At 44.8% G+C, this 19,048-nt stretch overlaps 2 protein-coding genes and 2 long non-coding RNA genes across 9 annotated transcripts in view; 2 read left to right on the plus strand and 2 right to left on the minus strand.

Annotated features, from left to right (window-relative positions):
• The window catches only part of LOC126523406 (piwi-like protein 1), a 103,331-nt gene extending 101,618 nt beyond the window's left edge, over window positions 1–1,713 (minus strand). For 3 of the 4 annotated variants that reach the window (XM_055066779.2, XM_055066780.2, XM_055066781.2), the window contains exon 1: window positions 1,426–1,713. Coding sequence is in view for 1 of the 4 variants with exons in the window: in XM_050172028.3 (XP_050027985.2) it covers window positions 1,426–1,434 (9 nt within the window). In the remaining 3 variants the exon portion in view is untranslated. The remainder of the gene's footprint in view (window positions 1–1,425) is intronic. The other variant, XM_050172028.3, reaches the window with a different exon arrangement.
• A 248-nt stretch (window positions 1,714–1,961) lies between these two features.
• Window positions 1,962–7,929, plus strand: LOC126523408 (uncharacterized). 3 transcript variants are annotated; one of them, XM_050172031.3, is made up of 3 exons: window positions 1,962–2,250; window positions 3,831–4,016; window positions 7,719–7,929. In XM_050172031.3, the coding sequence occupies exons 1-3, from the start codon at window positions 1,992–1,994 to the stop codon at window positions 7,730–7,732; spliced, it is 459 nt and encodes a 152-aa protein (XP_050027988.2). In that variant the 5' UTR covers window positions 1,962–1,991; the 3' UTR covers window positions 7,733–7,929. The 3 variants fall into 3 exon arrangements, 1 of the variants encoding a protein (XP_050027988.2); XR_011895314.1 differs by having other exon boundaries at window positions 1,965–2,250; window positions 3,831–5,521; XR_011895315.1 differs by lacking the exon at window positions 1,962–2,250 and adding an exon at window positions 2,590–2,610 and having other exon boundaries at window positions 3,831–5,521.
• Window positions 7,930–7,972: 43 nt separating this feature from the next.
• Window positions 7,973–12,999, plus strand: LOC140219029 (uncharacterized). Its single transcript, XR_011895316.1, has 2 exons — window positions 7,973–8,870; window positions 9,877–12,999. It is a non-coding gene; the product is annotated as an uncharacterized lncRNA (long non-coding RNA).
• A 321-nt stretch (window positions 13,000–13,320) lies between these two features.
• On the minus strand, window positions 13,321–18,593 carry LOC129382684 (uncharacterized). The gene is made up of 2 exons (XR_008610722.2): window positions 17,889–18,593; window positions 13,321–13,488 (listed from the first exon to the last, which is right to left on the minus strand). It is a non-coding gene; the product is annotated as an uncharacterized lncRNA (long non-coding RNA).
• Window positions 18,594–19,048: the final 455 nt, after the last annotated feature.

Genomic DNA, 19,048 nt, shown 5'->3' on the forward strand with positions numbered 1-19,048 from the left:
CCTCTAGGCATTACCCAAATGTGCTAAATTGTTTAAGAGCAAAGGCACGGCCTCTAGGCCTGGAACAGATTCAGTCATCGTGAGCTTGAGCTCTTCGCTCATCTCCACGCTCCTCTTTCGTCTCCTTCCTCGAAGAAGAATCCACCCCGGGCCGTCACTTCGCGGTATTTCATCGAAGCTTTTTTTTCAGAAGAAAGTAGCAAATTAATTGGGTCATCAGTTGCCAAAGAGCAAGCACTTTCTGTCACGAATGCTACTGATGCCAAGCATCAGTCCTGGCGCTGTTAACGAAGTGAAGGCGCAGTTGTGGCAAGGGATAGCAGCAGGTGTCTCATAAAAATGGCAGTACCGGGCAGTACTGGGCTACAGTGAGCCAAGTGTACCAGCCTGTGCTTCTGGAAATCTGTCACCTATGTCGAGTTGAAATGTACTAGCTGCTAAAGTGGGTGTACGTCGGAAAGACTTTCTCGCCCGTGCGGCGCTCGTGCCGAGTTGGTGATGGCGGATTATTGATTTAATGAGCCATCTTTCGTCTCATTAAAGATGTTTTGTGTCTCTTCCCGGGCGAGGAGTAGGGGCCATAGTGTAGACCAGGCATGCTCTCCTGGAGCAGTACCTTCGCTCGTGCAACGCTTTTTGTACGCTGCTCTCTGACTTTTAAATGGAATATTTGAATGGTCCCCTTCGATATAAATAAAGGTTCTTCAGCAAAACCATGTGCAATAAATCGGTAAGCGGGAGCCGCAGAGCTAGCGAAACGGAAGCAAAGCAGGCAAGTCGGACGTACATTTAAATCATGGGGTTTTACGTGCCAAAACCACTTTCTGATTATGAGGCACGCCGTAGTGGAGGACTCCGGAAATTTCGACCACCTGGGGTTCTTTAACATGCACCTAAACCTAAGCACACGGGTGTTTTCGCATTTCGCCCCCATCGAAATGCGGCCGCCGTGGCCGGGATCGGATGTACATTTAGACAGAGCGTTATTATAAGGTCAGGTGCTCTCGTGAGGGCTCCGTTTGCCGGTGACGTATGCCGTCCTGTCGCAGTACTGGTAAAAATCCATTATATCTTCGGGACGAAAAAAGCACCCCGCCACTTCTATAACACCAGTCGGAACACTGCGGCCGCCATCACTTTTCAGAGTGGTCTACGGCCATAAATTGCATAACGACTTTCGCTTTTCCCAGCTACAGGGTGCTAAATGTGTTTCGACATACAGACATGCATGTTCACGCGTATCTCTTGGAGGGTGCAGTATGCACCGATAACCAACACACGATGGACACGGCGTAATGCTTTGGCATTACGCCGTGGCCGTGGCATTACGCCGTGGCATTAAGTTATCCGATTGGTCCTCGATATCACAGGTTCACTGATCCCGTCGCACGTTCCGTATGTTACCAAAAAGCACAACAAACCTACCGGCAACATCCAAGGAGACGCAGGAGGAAAACTTATGCACGACGCACGGCACGCACGGCTTCGTCAAGAAAGGAGACATTGATTTGAAAGATCGCCAGCCGACACACGGCAAAATGCTCGCCTAGGGACAAACGCATACGAAACAAGCAAATCGGCTTTTCCTCCGTAGTACCTAGGCAAAGGGAGAAATTTCAGGCGCGAACGCCCCCAGATTTTCTCTCTCACACCCACTGAAACGACTGGCCAATCCCGTGGACTGGCGTTTCCTCTAACAATGTAAAGGAGGCGTTGCCTCTAATGACCGTCTCGTGGTTGTTTAATAGCGTCCTCGATCACCCGCACCGGTGCGCACCGGGGACATGCGTTTCCCCGCAGGCCGGCTGAGGCCGGTGAACAATAGAAGGCAGCATCCACGTGACCCTGCGTTCCCGGATGTTAGTTCCCTAAGTTGGTTTCCAACTGTCCCTAGGGAGCCACTGAATACCTAGTGTGTCACGTGATTGGGGAGGTTTCTTCCCTGTATTGCTGCCGGATTATACAACCACCCTAGTGCGTGCAATGTCGGAATGGCGCACGTCTGTGATCGAGCTGCCATCGGCGATGACGATCGTCGCTGCGAATTCTGCAGCAAACTATTCATACAGAGGAAGAACATGCTGCAACACATCAGGAACGTTCACAAAATGGCCGTGGATGTCAAGAAATTGATGAAATGCGACGTATGTGGCACTTCCCTGCCTACAATGGAGAAGTATTCGGTGCACCAGATCGCTGCGCACAACTTCGAGGCTGATAACGTGCAGCTGGTGTTCCGGAACAATAAGGGTGAGGAACAGTTTTATTAAGTTTATTCTCTGTCATCGTGAGCAAATGACGTTTAAACGCAATATTATATCTTGGACTTTTTTTAATTTCTTGTTGCGCAGTGTGCCTCCAAAAAGGCAGTTGTTTATGCTTTGCGGGCCTTTGTTTTCTTTTTCTCTATCTGTTTCGCGAAGAGCAGCTTTTGCGCAGGTGCCTAATTTATTTCCTTGGGGTATTTTGAAGTTTGTATCCTCGTTAAATATAATTTGTTTGTTTATCCATCTATAGTATAGTCATGTGTGCGCGCTCCCAGCGATGCGCTACATGACGTACGTTTGGCATTGTCTGCTTTCCTGCACAGCAAGTGGAGTGAAATTTGACGTTTGTACATCTTCTTATTTTTTTAAGCGACAGGAGTAAGCTGTTCTGCGTTCTGACGTTGCTCTGTGCTACATACGTGCGTGGCCTAGTCTTCGCCTCAGTGCACGTTGCAATGCGGCAGAGACGCAGAACCGGTACCATACATGAATTTGCGGATGTCGCCGGGATGGTTTCACAGCGTATTGTGGGCAAACTCTTTAGCAGTACATTTCATAGAATAGAGCGAAATGTGACGCTCGCGCAACCCCCCCCCCTCCTTTTTTTTTTTTACTTAAACGAGAGGAGGGATTTGCTCTGCGTTCTGACGTTGCTCTGCGCTACTTGCGTGCGTGGTGTAGTCTTCGCCTCAGTGCAGGCCGCAATAGGTCCGAATGCAGGCCGACGTAGGTCCACGACCACACTTGCAATTGCGGCTGTCAGCGGCTTGGTCTCCCGGCGTACTTTGGGAAAATTCTTTAGTAGTACCACAGTCCCTCAATAGAAGGACTCTGGTTGTAGATTTCATAAAGTAGAGCGAAATTTGACGCACGCGCAATCCTTTTTTCTTTAAGAAGAGTGTGTTAGGAGGCTACTTGGTAAGGCATCTTTTTGTGAACTTAAACTGCGCTTGAGAAAAGACACCAACGTAGAAGAAGACAGGACGAACGCAGACTAGCAACTGGTTTATTGAAATCACACATAATGCTGCCTCTTCGAACCAGGCGCATGCCCAAGCCAGATCATAACCGCATGACGATGGAACACTCCCTCGCCAAGCCCCTATCTACAGTAAAAAATCAAGCTCTTCTTGAAAAGAAGGAGCTTTTCAAGAAGAAACTGAGAGAAGGGATTCACACTGTTCTGGGGCGTAGCTTGCACCATGTGCTCTCAGTTCGTCTTTGTCTTATCGTAACAGCATTGCTATGAATGTACAGTCTGATTCAATATTGAGGAAGGAGTGAGCATAGATCATGCTTAAGTTTCATATTTGTTTCTTATTAAAACAAAACTAATATGATAAATTTTTTGAAGTTATGGCGCATTGCATTTGAAATTCAATTTTAACATAAATTTGAGCAATATCAAGGGTGACCTCATGACACAGTCGAGTTGAAGGTGAGGGAGTAAAATAAATGCTACATTAGCCCGTGTCCAAAGCCTTCAGAGTGATTATTTTTGTTTGCATCTCTCTCCCAATAGTACTTGTCACTATCTAATGCTATTTTGTGCTTTTATTACAGAATTTCATGAATGGAAAGCAGAAGAAGAGGGTAGCCAAAACTGCTGGTTCATTTTGCCCAGGGACCCCAAAAAGCTGGCCAGTGGAGAAACAAGGATCCACTATTACTGTAATAGATCAGGCGAGGCAAGGAAAAAGGAAGGTCATAGTGACCGTCGGGAGAAAAGTCAGGGGAGCTGTAGGTCTGGTAAGATATGTCTTTCATTTATTACCGTCACAATTACCGTCCGACACCTGAAGGCACCACCATAAAAGTCAGGTATCAAAGAAACCATTACGGTCATAAGCCAGAAATTCAGCACTTGAGAATGAGTGACAAGGAAAAGGCCAGCGTAGCAGAGAACCTAGAAAGGGGTGTGCCCATGAAAACCATTCTAAAGCGAGTAAGAACATCTGTGGCATCCAAGCTGAGGCCCGTGCACTTGGCAGAGTGCTCAACCCTGCATAACATCAAACAGCAGTTTAACATTGCTGCTCCTGAACATTGTCACACTAATGACGCTATCAGTGTAGACATGTGGGTGCTTGTGATGAAAGAAAAAGGTGAAACACTTGTCCGCCTGTACAAGGCACAAGGTGCAGTGGACCCAAGTGGTACATTTCCTTCAGCAGACTTTGCTGTTGTTCTGATGACAGAGTCTCAGAAGGAGCTACTAGAAAAATTGGGCCCTGCAGGTACTGTATGTCTTGACTCCACACATGGAACTACAGAGTACCAGTTTGAGCTGACCACTCTTCTGGTGCTAGATAAAATAGGATCAGGTGTAGCTATAGCTTATTTCATCTGCAACCGGATGAACGAGCAAACTTTGACAGCATTCTTCAAATATCTGGAGTCGGCCATGGCCAAAAAAGTGGCTGCTAAGACATTGATATCTGATGATGCGTCGCAATTCTACAAAGCATGGTCCATGGTCATGGGTGCCGCAAAACAGAAACTTCTCAGTGCCTGGCATGTGGATAACAATTGGCGTAAGAAGATACTCGAGTGTGTAGAGAAACAGCTAAGGCCACATGTTTACCATAGTGTGTGGCAGAGTTCCTCGCGGAAAAGGCATTTGAAGATTATTTTAAGCAATTCCTTTCTAGTGAGGAAGGAAAACTGAGGGACTTCCTGAAGTACTTCAATGACCACTATGCAGTTAGGCCGCAAGAGTGGGCCTATTGCTTTAGGACTAGAGCAGCTGTCAACACTAACATGCACCTTGAGAGCAAGCGCAGGACGTTAAAGCATACTATGCTGGAGAGAAAACAGAATAAGCATGGTGACAAACTTATTTCTGCCCTCATGGACTTGACAAATCATTTTTAATGAAAAGAGCTATCCAGATGATGAAAGGGGCAACAGGTAAGAAGCTGAGCAGAATTCAGAAGAACCACAGGTCTGGCAGTGAAATGGCAGCTTGAGCCAAATTAAATGAAGATGGCTGTGCCAAATTAAATGAAGATGGCATATAGACTGTGCCATCTCAGTCTATTAAAGGGCTCTCATATAAAGTGTCAAAAGTGGGAGATGGTGCTTGCTGTCCTTTGAGGTGTAAGGAATGTGCAGTGTGTGTGCATACTTACATGTGCACTTGCTATGACCATCTTATACACTTTACAGTGTGCAAGCACATTCACTGTGTGGTCATCGCTAATCCAACTAGCAGCAACAAGGCCCATGAGAGCTCACCCGAAGAAGCATGTGAGGCAAGTCGGGCATTGCACATTGTACAGAGTATAACAAAGCTGGAAGCAGCCAAAGCAGTGTAAAGCTGAGCACTCTTAAGAGCAAAAATGGACTCGGTCAGACAGGCAATATCAGATGGTGAAGTCTCTGAGGGTGTGGCTGAGAAGGCAAACAATTTGTTTGAGCCAGTTTTCATGCTTGTTGAAAGTGAAAGTGACCCAAAAAGAAAGATGCCAGACCATTCAAATGAACCAGCCAACAAAAAAGTTGTGCACCTGTTAAGATTTCACTCTACAAAAAACCCTAGATTGTCGCAGCCATCATCTAGCCTTTCAAGGCCCACTGAAGCTCAAAAGGAAGTCCTTAAATAACAGCTTAGGGACAGCAACATAGAAACAAGAGATAACCATGTCAGCAGGGCACGATTACTGGTAACAAGCCTCCAGTGCAGTTAGGAAGAGAGAAGTGGTGCAGTAGTGCTGTGCTGTCATGCCTTATTGAAGCAGGTTGAGGGCTCGCATGTTAACAAATCATGACATGTGGTCTCTGATGATTAGCCCGTCTGTTTTTGTCTGTGGTGTGCAGCCATATGTCACAGCTGGATGGTATGTGTGTTAGAGCACGAGAGATGCCTCCATGCTTGTTGTATGAGCTGCTGGTAAGTGTTCTGTGAAGATAGGTACAGACCCAGTGGTCATCTCTGGTATGTGGCAGCTGTTGGATGGTAGTTTGTTAGAGCACGCCTCCATGCTTGTCATATGAGCCGCTGGTAAGTATGTCTGTACATAGATGTAAGGAAGTGCATTGGATGGTGTGTAGTGTTTCAGTGTGCAAAAGCCTCCAATGTGTTTTGCTACTTATAAATTTGTGTTAACACTCAGTAGCGCAGTAGTTATGATGTTGCACTGTTGAGCACGAGCTTGCGGGTTCAATCCCAGCAAAGGTGGCTGCATTTCAGTGGTGGTGAAATGAAAAAAAAAAGTGTGTAGTTGAATTTAAGTGCGCATCACAAAACCCGAGGTGGTCAAAAATATTACTGAGTCCCGCACTGTGGCATGCCTCATAATTCGATCTAGATTTTGTGTTCCATGTGATGTTCTTATTGCCCATTTGAATAAACTTTTATTTTTCAGATTACCAAAATAGAGGGCATATGCAGTGGTATTGTGTGCAGTCTGGATAAGTTGCTCTGGTCATGAGCACTCAATTAAAACTTCTGCATATTTGGCTGCAGCAGACAGTGTCATAATGATTGTAAAGACTATGCAGAAAGCTTTAGGCCACTCTACATATCAGATCAGTTTTATATTGCATCCCTTATGGTGCATATCTCTTACTTGAGTAGGCATAATAACAATTGGCAATGCTTCCTTACACATTTAATATTTTTCTCTTTTTCTTTTGGAAGAGTAGCCTTCGAAGAATAATCTACAACAGTGCTCCTACCTTCTCTTTCACTGTCTCCCCATTTGGTATGGTATGGTATGGTACTCCTTATGCGATGGCGCACACCCACTGTGGGGGATTGGCCAAGATTTGGGTGAAATTAGGCTATCTTTATTAAAAGACTGAAATTGGTGAAGCTAACTGGAGAAAATGAACAAAAATAAAATGTTTAAGAATTTAAGACAATCTCCCCATTTCTTTTCTACACTTCAACTTCATTCTACGCACTTTCTTATTCTCCTCTTCATCCTACATTGAGGGTGTGGGAAAGTGAGCTAAGCGTGCATAAAGATTGCTGTGCCGAACTTAATTGCGGCACTGACGAAAACAAATCTTTGTCAAAAGGTTCACTCCAGCTACATTCCCCCTCCAAACACTGTTTATCACTTCAAGCCTTCATATTCCTGTGAGCTTTTGTCTTGTTTAACAGTTGTAACAGTCATACTATTTATTACTATCAATAGCCAGCATACATTTAGCACTGCAAAGGGCTGTTTAGAAGATGTGCGAGTTTCTACTTCCCTTATGATAAATACTCCAGACATTCAGTCTCTATTTTATGAAAATCTTTCAAACATTGCCAGTGATGACCACCATATAGGTTAATGTCGGCATGGGATTGAGGCTTTCCCGCAAAAAGAACAGTTATGTTGTGCTCATATCATGTGACTGGCAGTTTCTGCTGTAATTTTTGCACTTGTCAACTGCACTGTGAAGAGTTCATTTCTGTGAATATGTGCTGGCCTGATTCTTCTTGTTCACGCATTTCAGATCTTGTGCTATGAGATGAGGAGGTGTAAAATAAAAACACCGTGTAGATTTCACAATGCCTTTAAGAAACCACGCGAAGCTTGGAGATGAAGCATTACATGCACCTTGAACCAAGTGTCTGGACACAGCGAGTGAAAGTTGTTTTGTCATGAGCGAGGGTGTCGGTGTTACTTGTAACTACCTTTAAATAAAAGTTTGTTTCAAAACAGTGGCTCAACTCTGTGTTCCCCTGGTAAAAAACAAAGCCATTGGGATTTACAATTCGCTTTTTAAACATAATTGAACAACATGAATAAAAAAAACTTGATGAATCAAGATATAAGCTTGCCATACCATGGAAACACTTGAAACTCCTTTTGAGAAGCTTACTCATACACGAACACACTATAGCAATTATTTTCAATCGTATACCAACAATTTGCGGTGTCACCACGTCAAGTTTCAAGGCAGATTTTTTTTAGACTCCAGGAAGCTATATGCCTAATTCTATCCATTGTTTACTGCATTGCATTTGATTTTCTATAACAAATAAAATTGAATTCTCCATTGATTGCGCCGAGGCTCACATTATAATTATATGCTATTATTATTGACTAGTCATATATTTTCTTGGCGGGTGGGGGCTGCACTGGTGGCGTTCTACGAATTTGCGCCGCGTGTTTGTGCGGGTAAGCTTAAGTGCAGAATTTTTTTTGCGCGTTATGAAAACAATGCACTGCAGGTATTTTAATTAATGCAACGAGCTGTACGAAATATCGGTCAAGGGGTTGGAAACGTCGTTATAGAGAATCCCGACGATTTTTCTTTTGCGTGTGTGTATTTGGAGTTGATTCACAGTTTTATTTGTTTATTTGCGCCAATTGCGCTTCCATAGAATAAAGAAACGCGCTTCCACGCGCTTGCCGACTCGATCGCAAGGGGACAGCCTGATCAACATCAATATCAGCAGCAATGGCGGATTTGCGCTTGCCATGGCGCTTGCAAAGTTTTCAATAGTTTTCGGCTATTAAGTGATGCTTTTGCTATTTTAGCGTGTGGAGGTTCATTGTACGTCTGTTTTTTCAAGTTTGGCATGTGTTTTAACACATGTGAAGGTGTAGTCTTTTCTTCTTCAGCGGATATTTGTACAAGACCCCGTTCACCGTCTATCAGGTAAGATGTGTACGTATGCTACACGCAATCGTAGTGCTTCACTAAGCCACAGTGCACTACAAAGTTAAGCATGAGCGGTACACAAGATTCACAAGTTCTTAGTATTGCCAAGAACAACCATTGCTTGGTGAAGTTCTCACAGGCGTTGTAGAAGTTGTTGGGCGCGGCAGTGCTGTACGTAGCGTTAGCGGCTTAAATCGTGTTTTTTACTAGTAACAACGTGTCACTATTTCATATTATTGGCGGCGTCTCCAGGACACCAAATCGGTAACGGGGACACCAGAGCTAGAACGCGGACTGGTCCATGAGTTGGGGCTCGCCGAGGCCTGCGCGTGCTAGTAGTATATCTTGATGTCTGTAGGCTGTGTGTAAGTCGTACTTTCCGAATTTTCTGACGCATTTTAAGATCAGCTGTCCGCTTTCGCGGACAAGGCTGGAGTCAGGGTGGTCCGTGAGTTGGGGCAACATAACCTGCTTCCAGTTTTGATCCCTCCGCTGCCCCTTGGGTACCCTGCCGCCTTCTTGATTATAATCTAATGCTCTCCTGAGGCCTCTGTTTGCCGGTTACATGTGCCCTCCTGGAGCACTACTTGTAAATGAATCCGATCTATCGTCGCAACGAAAAAAGCGCCCCGCGACTTCTACAACACCAGTCAGAACCTTGCCCATTGGTTTACATATGTGTGGCCGCAAATATCTGAAACTTAATGCCAGTTCAACAGGTTTGTTGGCAAGGGTGTCAGGTCGTTGCTTTGTGTTGAATCGGCCTTTTCTCAATTCTTAAGAATTTAATTGGAATGCACCTGACCAGTGCTGCTTTGTGGTGCTTGCCACCAGTCCCTTGGACAGGGAAGACATATGAGAATCCCTGTGCATACACTTTATACGCAGTGGTGTGACCGTTTCCTTTGGGAAACTACCACGTTAGCGATATTGTGAGCGCAATGTGACTTTCCTTCATCTTCCTCATCCGTACGTAGTGTGTGTCGCTTCTTCCTCGCCATAGCTCTAGCTCGGCAAGAATAAAGCGGTTCCTTAGAAGTGGTGGAGGTGCTGGGGTTCTGCATACCAAGGACGTATAAGGTAACAGTGTTTGTGCCTTTAATATGTCTCATTCGATCATTTTGAGACGTGGTGGTGTTCATGCGTTAGCACAGTGCAAGGACATCCACAATGTAAGAGGTACATGATTCTCGAATTGTATACTCTCTCTGGGATTTTCTCGCGACCTCAGCACAAGTAGTGGGAGCATCAAAAAACTGACAAGCTGGTGCATGAATGTTGCCCAGTGTGGGTGTTCCTTGGTGTTGAAATTATCCTTCCTTTCTCTAAATCCAAGGGCGAGATCTTGCATTCTGAATGTTTGCTTGCGCTCTCATTATTCGCCTTCACCGTGCTTTCGTCAGCGGCCGTCTGCTTGGTGAAGCGGGAGCGCCTATTGAACACTGCCTACTCACTGATGTAGAAGGTGAAGCAAACAGTCAGAAAGCTAGAAGCTTGCGCAATCTCATTCCAGGTTTTTAATCCAGTTTGACATTGAAGCATCCTGGTAGTATTAAAGTACTTTAGAAAGAGGTTCCAGAAGCATTGCCAAGTTTGCCACTTGGTGAAATTTGTAGTTTGGAAACAATTTAGGCTCTTAGCAAGATTAGTAGTGAACAGAGGTTTTCACATGGCGATTGGTGTTGTCCAAATGCATGAAGAGGTCACAGTACGAGTACTTAAGCTGATAGTGTCGGGTAACCATAAGCACCAGCAGGGGCCCCGTAACAGTGTCCCCTTTAACTTCAGATATGCTTCACTGCATGATGCTAAATATGCTTCGCCGCATAACACGACTCTGCTGCAGTGAAGGTGACTTAAACCGACAACAGCCGAGAAGGTGCTGCAAACAGCACTGCGCTGCCTGGTTCTTGCTGTTGGCCTTTTCTTCTTTTCACAGTGTCCTTACTGTAAGTGCACTCCAGAGTTACAATGCAGGAATATGCATGTGTGCATAAGCTTTCATTCAAGAGTAACTCATGATCATAAGTTACGTCATCATGGTTTCGTACCATGTCACGGCATCATAAGTGAGACATAATAAAGAAGCCCTCAAAGTCTGCGGGAGAGACTAATCTTTTGTGCGAGATTGTGCTATCCTTGCTGCACGCAGTGCAATATTATATGACTCTCATGTTTATGGTGGCATTGTCGATTATGAATGTTTCCTTACTGCGTTAAAAAAATGTGTAGTGCATCTTTCAGATAATAATGGCATTATAGCTTCAGAGTTGTTCAAGTTCGGGGTACTTGTTCACTAAAAGTACATTATCAGAAAAGCTTTAGAATGTCTAGGTCATAATTGCATTTGAAGAACTAAGTCTTCCTACACATAGCAATTGGTAGCTTACTGTGTAATGTTGAAGGTGGTTTTTATTCATAGGCCCTACGCAGAGAGCAGCAACACAATGCCTGGCATGTGACCAGGGTTCGTCACAGTGTTTGCATTTCCAGTGCTCGTAACTGATTCCAAGCATAAATTTGCTTTATGAATTCTTTGTAGACAGAAGGTGCTTGAATATTGGTTGCATGAAATGCTCCAATGCACACTGTATATGTACAGGGTGTCTTTTATTACCATACAGATTTTCTTGTTTTAAAGTTATGAGCGCAGCAAATGTGGCATTCTTGCAGAGGAATTCCTCTATTTTGGAACTCCACAAATTTGGAGGCAGTCACATTTTATAGCACTCTCATTTCTTACAAATCTTGAAAGTTGCACCTAATTCAAGATATTCATCATTGAATTTCACTGGTAAATCGAGGCAATATTGGAACAGAGTGTGCTGGGAGCGCAGAAAAGAAGGTCCCGCTACCTCATCAGATGGAAACACCCCCGACAACAGGCTCGAGAAAGTCTGAAACAACATCTTGGCCAGTCATTGTAGCAGCTGATACGACACACTTTGCCTTGCAAGCATGTGCATCAGTGTGCCGTGTCAGGCTATCATTTAAGCTTTGTCCCACACTTCTTGACAGGGCACTGCCGCCTGATGTGGAGCAGGATGCACCAAGTTTTGATTGTACTCAATTGAGCGCGATAATGAATATTTCAAAATGAGTGCAATTTTCGAGATTTCGAAAAAGAAAGGGTGTGCGTTCACATGTGACTGCCTCCATATATGCCATTTAGAAGGCTGCCGCCAAGTTACTAATAAAAAAGTGACTGAATTTTTCAAAATTAATTTTCTGAAACTCGCATTAGCAGCAAAGTGTGTCCTCCTCACCTAGAAACTCCTTTGCAAGAACGACAGGCTCTCTGTGCTCAAAACTTTTTGCTAAATATCTGCATGGTTAAAAAAAAAACTAGATATGCATAATTGTTAATGTATGAAAATCGTACACTATCACTTTTCAAAATTTTTGTCCTATGCAACACCAGAAAAATTGGAAATAGAAGCTTCAGGTGACCTATCTGATGTGCAAGTTGCATGGCCATATTATTGTTTTAATTTTTCGCTATTACCTTTTACTGTGATGTCGCCACTGCAGCAGCTCGATGGCTGTGGCTTTTCATTCCAGGTCATAAAGCTGCACCCAGGTAGAGGCAGAATCCAAAAATGCTTGTGTACTTAAGTATAGCTGCACATTACAGAATCCGAGGCCCTCAAGATTTATCCGTAGCCCTCGTGTAGCCCACGAGTTCCATATTTTTTATTGGGATTGAAGAGTAACGTTTGTGCTGTATCCCTCTATTTCAGACTAAATAATGTGCATGCAAAATTATATCTTCATTACTTTACACCATTGCACCAATATCTGTTGTGCGTTGATTTTCTGATGTCCTTGCATTTGCTATAGCAAGGATTTTTAACAATCAGCCACAAAAGAAAAAATAAATGGTCAAGGAACGAAGTGGTGTGTAGCAGCTCCCTTTTTTTTAATCGGCGGCAAGTTTTGCACTCGTGTGTTAGCAACACTGTTTCGCCAGTTGTGTACTTCAAAAGAAGTGTTACCTTTCTGCTTTGGAACTTTGTGGTTTTGTTCTGCCAGCTGCTTGACCAACACAAGCAAAATGTACTTTGGATATTCCACATTCATTCTGTATGCATTTGGCACAATAAAATTTGTTTCAAGAATGGACAAATGCAGTGATGGTTAATTGAAAACTGCAACATGCTGAGTTTCATGCTTCAATAATTTTCTCAGCCCCAAAGAAAGCATGCGAGGTTTGAAAATGTATCATGTGACATTAGTGCACTCTGTCTAGAGAACTGATTAATGCTGCACATACATTGAACATGGTAGCCATGACCATCCCTCATGAATTGGCATTCCCTGCCTAAACCACCTCACCAAGACAGCTGACGGGGCTTCCAAGAATTTCTATGCACTAATTACTATCGCCCTACTGAAATTGCTCCATTGCTTTGCTGACAATTGTCTTGACAAAAGTGGAAGCCGAATCTGTTGAGGTCGATCAGTTTTATTTACATACAACCTATTATAAAGTGGACCTTTCTTCGCCTCTTCAACTGTTCCCACAGCTGCTGCTGCCATCTTGCACGCCACATCGAGGAGGAGGGCAATGTACATGGCAGGTGCATGGGAGGATTTTCCAAGGAACTCTGTAAAGCTGTAATCAGATTGTGGGCAAAGTTAAAAACTTAAATACAAAAAGGGTGTAGAGTATTGTAACCTTGTACATGTTGATCACACATGTTTCAGCTACAGCTATAAGTGCCTTGTCTCATCAACCAAGCTACAGTTCTTGCAATGTTACACTTTGTGATACTCGGTATGAATTGATAAGACTAGCTGCTATTCTAGTGGTTGTGCAGGCCACAAGGGAACAGTGCCTGGCCTTTGTGCTTGTATGTGTCAATTTCTCTCTTTCAGTCTCGCCCAAGCCACACCAAAATGTTATCCACAAGTGTCGTGCCAAAATGGCCTGGCGACATTTCGTATTAAGCCGTTTGACCCACTTATTGCACTGATGCACACAGTGCAACCAAATGAAGGAAATGACATCGCCTAGGTGATTATTAAATTACCCTTCTAAAATACCACAAGAGGAATTTTGCTGTGGCAAGAGCCTTAGCAAAACCATAAGAGACACAAAAATGAAGGAAAAGCGACACGTTCAAGTTCCCGCACCGACTCACCATGAGAAGAACGAATTTTGGCAGTGTCTGCTTGAGCTTAGTTATTTGGAGATAAATGCAGTTGAATGCTTTTACAAGCATTGAGATGCCCCACTATGCTAGCTTGCCTTTTATGGCTATAGAAAGTTGTATACTGCCACAAGTCTGCCTATTCTTCCGATTGGAATCTATATTGAAGCTGCTTTGAGCAACGGGCGGTATTCTATTTCAGCGCTAATGATACATTGACAGTAGTGTGCCTGGAAGGAATAGACAAAAGCATTGCAGAAGCTGCAGCACTTTGTGCTCGCTGAATGATCATACAAGAAGGTAAAGATGCCATCAGAAAGCATCCTTTGTATAGAGTCTCTTTAAAAGAAAAATACTACATCTAGACATGGTGACAGTTGTGGTGGCAAACTAAAAATATTATAATGATAGTTCAAGGTGTGGTATGGCATGTTTATGCTATTTCTGAAAAAATAAACACGGCAAGTGTGTCCATGCCAACAATTGAGACAGGATGTGCAGATGCAAGGCTGCAATACAGCACCACGGCGTCAAAAGGACAGTATGCAAGTGGTGGTCCAGCATCAAAACTTCAATGTCCCTACACTACAACACTGGGAGGCCATGCTGCATGACAGAAGCCTGTGTGGCCAGCAGGCGCTGCTCTGTCGGGCACAGGACGTGGCAGCAACTATTTCTCCTAAGGATTCAATAAACGGATTTCTCTACCTCACCCGCCATGCGATGCGCCGTGTGAGGGAATGACAGTGCCACTACTCTCACAGGATATGGATGGTGCACAGCACCACCTTGAGCATCGGAGCGCACGTCTGCCTATGAGCTCTGTGTACTACGAACACAAGTGGTGCATGCGAGGTAACATTTAACATATCACTGCCAAATGCCATCAATGAACACAAGCAGCAAAGAAAGCTGCTTACATAATTTTCACAGTGTGTCGGATCTGCATATTTTTTACATCCTGTCTGCATGCCGCATTGTTCATTTGTTCATCACTGCTAAAAAGTGCATAGTTGCATGGTACTTTTTTTGATTTTGTGCACTTTCTTTCGTCCTGAAAAAATAACCACAGCAGCTATCTTCATAAAAATGAAGCAGTTAGATGTTTCTCAATGAGCCGTAAGTATTAAAGTTGCTCAACAGGGTAGTCTACTGAATTGATTGTATTTGAGTACTGCAGGCCTAGTTGTTTCTTTGTGCCTCGGCACTAGTTAGCTGAAACACCCTGTATACTGGACGGCTTGCCTGGCTGCCCGCACCGCCGAGGCGGAGCATCTAACGTTTTCGTGGCGCACTTGTCGCCGTCTCGTGGCACCGGTCGTCCATCCTTATCGCGCAGCACACGCCAGCGTTGTCTGGTGTTCTGATTGGCCGCGGCAAATCGGACAGCTCTGGCGGGCGGGAAAAGTGGTCCGCAAGCAATCGGGCTTGCCGCCACGTTTAACGCCTACTTTTATCCCCTGGCCAAGAGCTTTGCCCGGTTTAGCCGCTCCGTCTTTGGTGTGAACGTGCCTTTAGAGTAAAAAATCAACAGCTTACGCTTCCACATTTTTTGCTTGGTAGCTGCATTCAATTTGCTTGCTCCTCGTCTTTTAGATGTCTAGGCTCCCCACATTTTAACGTGCCTGAATAGTGCACAAATCAGAAAGACGAGTTTCTGTGGCCTAGCCTTCTCACACTTGCAAGGATACCAGCCAAAGTTGACCTATTTTTCTTATGGGGTGCCCACTGATTATGAGGATGCTGACATCGAAGGATCTCAAGTGGTTCTCTAGCATTTTGGTGACAGAATACAGTAATGCTGAGCTACAACGGACTTGATATCTGTCAGCACCAATGAACGCAGTAGTTAGTAGTCTCACTAAATTGAGAGTTCAGCCCAACAGCAGATGGACACCAGTGGTTTGAATCCCCATGTTGGCAAATTTAACTGGCTGAAATCAAGCATCTAAAAGACACGCACTTAGTTCCATCCCTTCAATCTGTGAGCATAATGAAGATCAAAGGTCAGGTTATGTGGCTGCAGCACCTTCTGTTCATGCAGCATACCTTTACTTTTCTTTACCAAGACACTTAGCATGCACATACCTTGTGTGCAAGCCACATCTATTTACAACAGAAACAGCGCTTTCCAATCGTGAGCAAAAGTTTGGAGGTAAAATATGGTAGAATTTTTTGTCCAGCCGACGCATGCATGCTGAAATCCAAGTGGTACAGCTAATATGTGCCTGTTCAATCACTGCAATGCATTGAGACACTTCGAACAACGCACGGCTGTACCAGAAAAAGTTTAGATGTTTTTCACTAATGCAAGCTTTCGAGTAGCTCGAACGTAAAGTGGCCTGTGTGTTATTGCTATTCAGCCGGAGTGCAATAGGAGCCAGTCAAATTGGTAAAACATGAAGTCAATGTGCACACAAAGACTACGTGTACCCTTGCACGACTTTGTGCCACAGGTAGCTAACAGCTTCCAATTCACAGTCCTTGTAATATGCTTGTGGCCGCCATCTACAGTGATCTATTTGATTTAACGGGGATGTGTATGTTGGCTGAAAACAAGAAAATATGCTAGAAAATATATTAACACCGATGGATGCAATATGTCCTTTGCGGTAGTTTCGCAAGGGGGGAAACTAATTCGAACTTCATGGCAGCGTGCACCGCACAGCTGCACCTCATTTTATATTCTCGCGCATGCGTCAGTGTTGCCGCAGCTGTCTGTAGTGACACCCTCGCGTGCATTTCTTGTTCAAGCTTTGTTGAAGGGTTTGAAGAAATGAAGGCAGTACGGTGTTGCTCATTTCTCCTTTTAGTATCCTGCTGCTTGCGGAGCATAGTAGCGCCTGCAACTCGGTTCTCAATGCGACCTTTGAATAGTGTGTGCATCTTAACCCTTTCATAGACGCAAGCAGAGAACAGGCCGCTTTGTGTCCGAGACATTACAAGTGCTTTTTTTTATGAAGCATTTTTTACATAACGTAAAATCTCAAAGCTGACTACGATTCGGTAATAGCGAAAAGTGGGAATATTACGTCCCACTATACAGACTCAAGGCCCGTTTCTACCTACTCGTGGTCACCTGTAATGTGATTAGAAGCAGCCAGAGTACCCAGTACATTATACATTGTTTGTGCATGTTTTCATTATACTTACTGAGCATGCTTTGTATGAGAATCCTCGATCAGGGCTTTCCAATATCGCAAGGGTTCTTAGAAAAAAGATGCTTCTTGAAAATTCTTGAGGGCTCATATGTAGCAGCTCGCATATGTAGGAATGCGATTTGTTCGCGATGCTAATAATTTGATCAACTGTTTTGGTAGCTGTGGGTACGAGAAATTTAGACACCTAACCGCACCAAAATTCAGCTATTATGAAAACGCGGAATTTCGATAAAAAAAGTCCATTTGCCGCTGTGGTGGTTTGAAGGAAGGCGACAGAATAAACTAAACATTGTAGAAAGGGAAGTAAACAATCTGCGCAATCGCTCTATCGCGTTGTTTGACAAAGAAATGGACGAAAAAAACGTGCTTAACGTGATTCAGAAACACATCTACACAGGAATGTTCAATGGTAGAAATTACACTTCACCGCTACATAATAGCGAAGTAGCCCTGAAAAGTGGGACCAATATTTTCCGACCGCCCAACAAAGGGTGAAATGCGCACAGTATGTACGGCAACACTTGCTTTATTCACCGCAGTAATGCCACCCTGTAATGGAGACACAACTACGACAAACGGTCCGCATTTCTTCCGCAGCGAGAAGCGAGAAAAAGTGAAACATTTTTTACCGAGTCAGAAATAAGCCAAGCGTGTTCCTGACGGTATGTAACGGCATGCCGCTGGAAAAAGGGGGTCCATACCTCGGGGTTCAAATTCCGCAGACACGGCATGCGCTTCAGCGTAGCCGTCAATTTGCGGTTGAGCAAGCGACGTTTTTGCATTTTCTATTCCGCATCAGCATCTTCTAGGCAGCGAGGGAGCACCTTGAAAACCAGCACGACGGGGGCCGTCTCGTTGAACAATCAAGGCCTAAAATTTAAAAGAAAACACAACTATTAGCGCTTATTGTTTCAAATTTTGTGATTTCAGTAGACTTACCTTGATGTCGCACATTTCTTGTGGATCCATGTTGCTTTCAAGGTCGTTAACGCCAACATAAAGAACGGCGAAATCGACACGCTCGAAGCGCATCGTGGAGACAGCTCACGCCAGCCGCACTGCATTGTAGCTAGCAAAACTGAATGTGCAGGCTTTTATAGACTCAATTAGGCGCAGGCGCGACCTATTTAAGAATTTAACCTGACTCACCGACAATCACGCCGCGCAAGGACGGCATGACTGAACACGATCCAGCGAGGCGTAACAAGACCACGCGAACGAACCTACGTGAGCCGGCAATGGCCGCATGTGGCTGGCAGAAACCACAGGGATTTAGCAGCAGCACCTAGCAGCGTCTTTCCCTAGGCGTACAAGTACCTATCTGGGGGCAGGGAGTACGCCACTGGCACACGTCACATCCGGTTTGCCTCCAAACCGGGTACAGCCAGCCTGCGGGGATACGCTTCTCACCGGGGCGCCTTGGTGCGCACTTTCATCCTCGATCAACCGCACCGGTGCGCACCGACCATCCTCGATCACCGGAAGCGCACCTTGTTGGAGCGGTTTTCTGCTGCCCCGCCTCGCACCGAGAAAATCGGCGGTGCGCCGGGGTGCAATCCCAGCAAGCAATGCGGGACGCGCGCGCGCACTGCCGACTGCAGAACCGCGGACGCTCTGGCCCGGTAGCTGCGGTTGCAACGGAGTTGACGGAGTTAGCCAGTGGATTTGTCGGCAATGAGAAAGGAAGCGCTGCTAGTTGCCGCAATCGATAAGCATTATTCAAGTTCGTCTGACAGCGAAGACGACATGCTGCTCGACCTCGTCCAAAAACAGTGTGGTGAAGAGCGGCCGAAAGTGGACAGGTTCATTGAACGGGTCGTCAGGATTAATTATAAAATCCATTGGTGTTTGCTTGCAACCA

The sequence above is a fragment of the Dermacentor andersoni genome, chromosome 6 (assembly GCF_023375885.2).
Source record: "Dermacentor andersoni chromosome 6, qqDerAnde1_hic_scaffold, whole genome shotgun sequence".
In the NCBI taxonomy this organism is placed as follows: Eukaryota; Metazoa; Arthropoda; class Arachnida; order Ixodida; family Ixodidae; genus Dermacentor; species Dermacentor andersoni.

What these genes read in the sequence shown, in the direction of transcription:
- LOC126523408 (XM_050172031.3), top strand. Translation starts at nt 1,992, where the DNA reads ATGGCGCACGTCTGTGATCGAGCTGCCATCGGCGATGACGATCGTCGC. An exon ending in GGTGTTCCGGAACAATAAGG is followed by an intron (nt 2,251 to 3,830) that starts GTGAGGAACAGT and finishes CTTTTATTACAG; the next exon opens with AATTTCATGAATGGAAAGCA.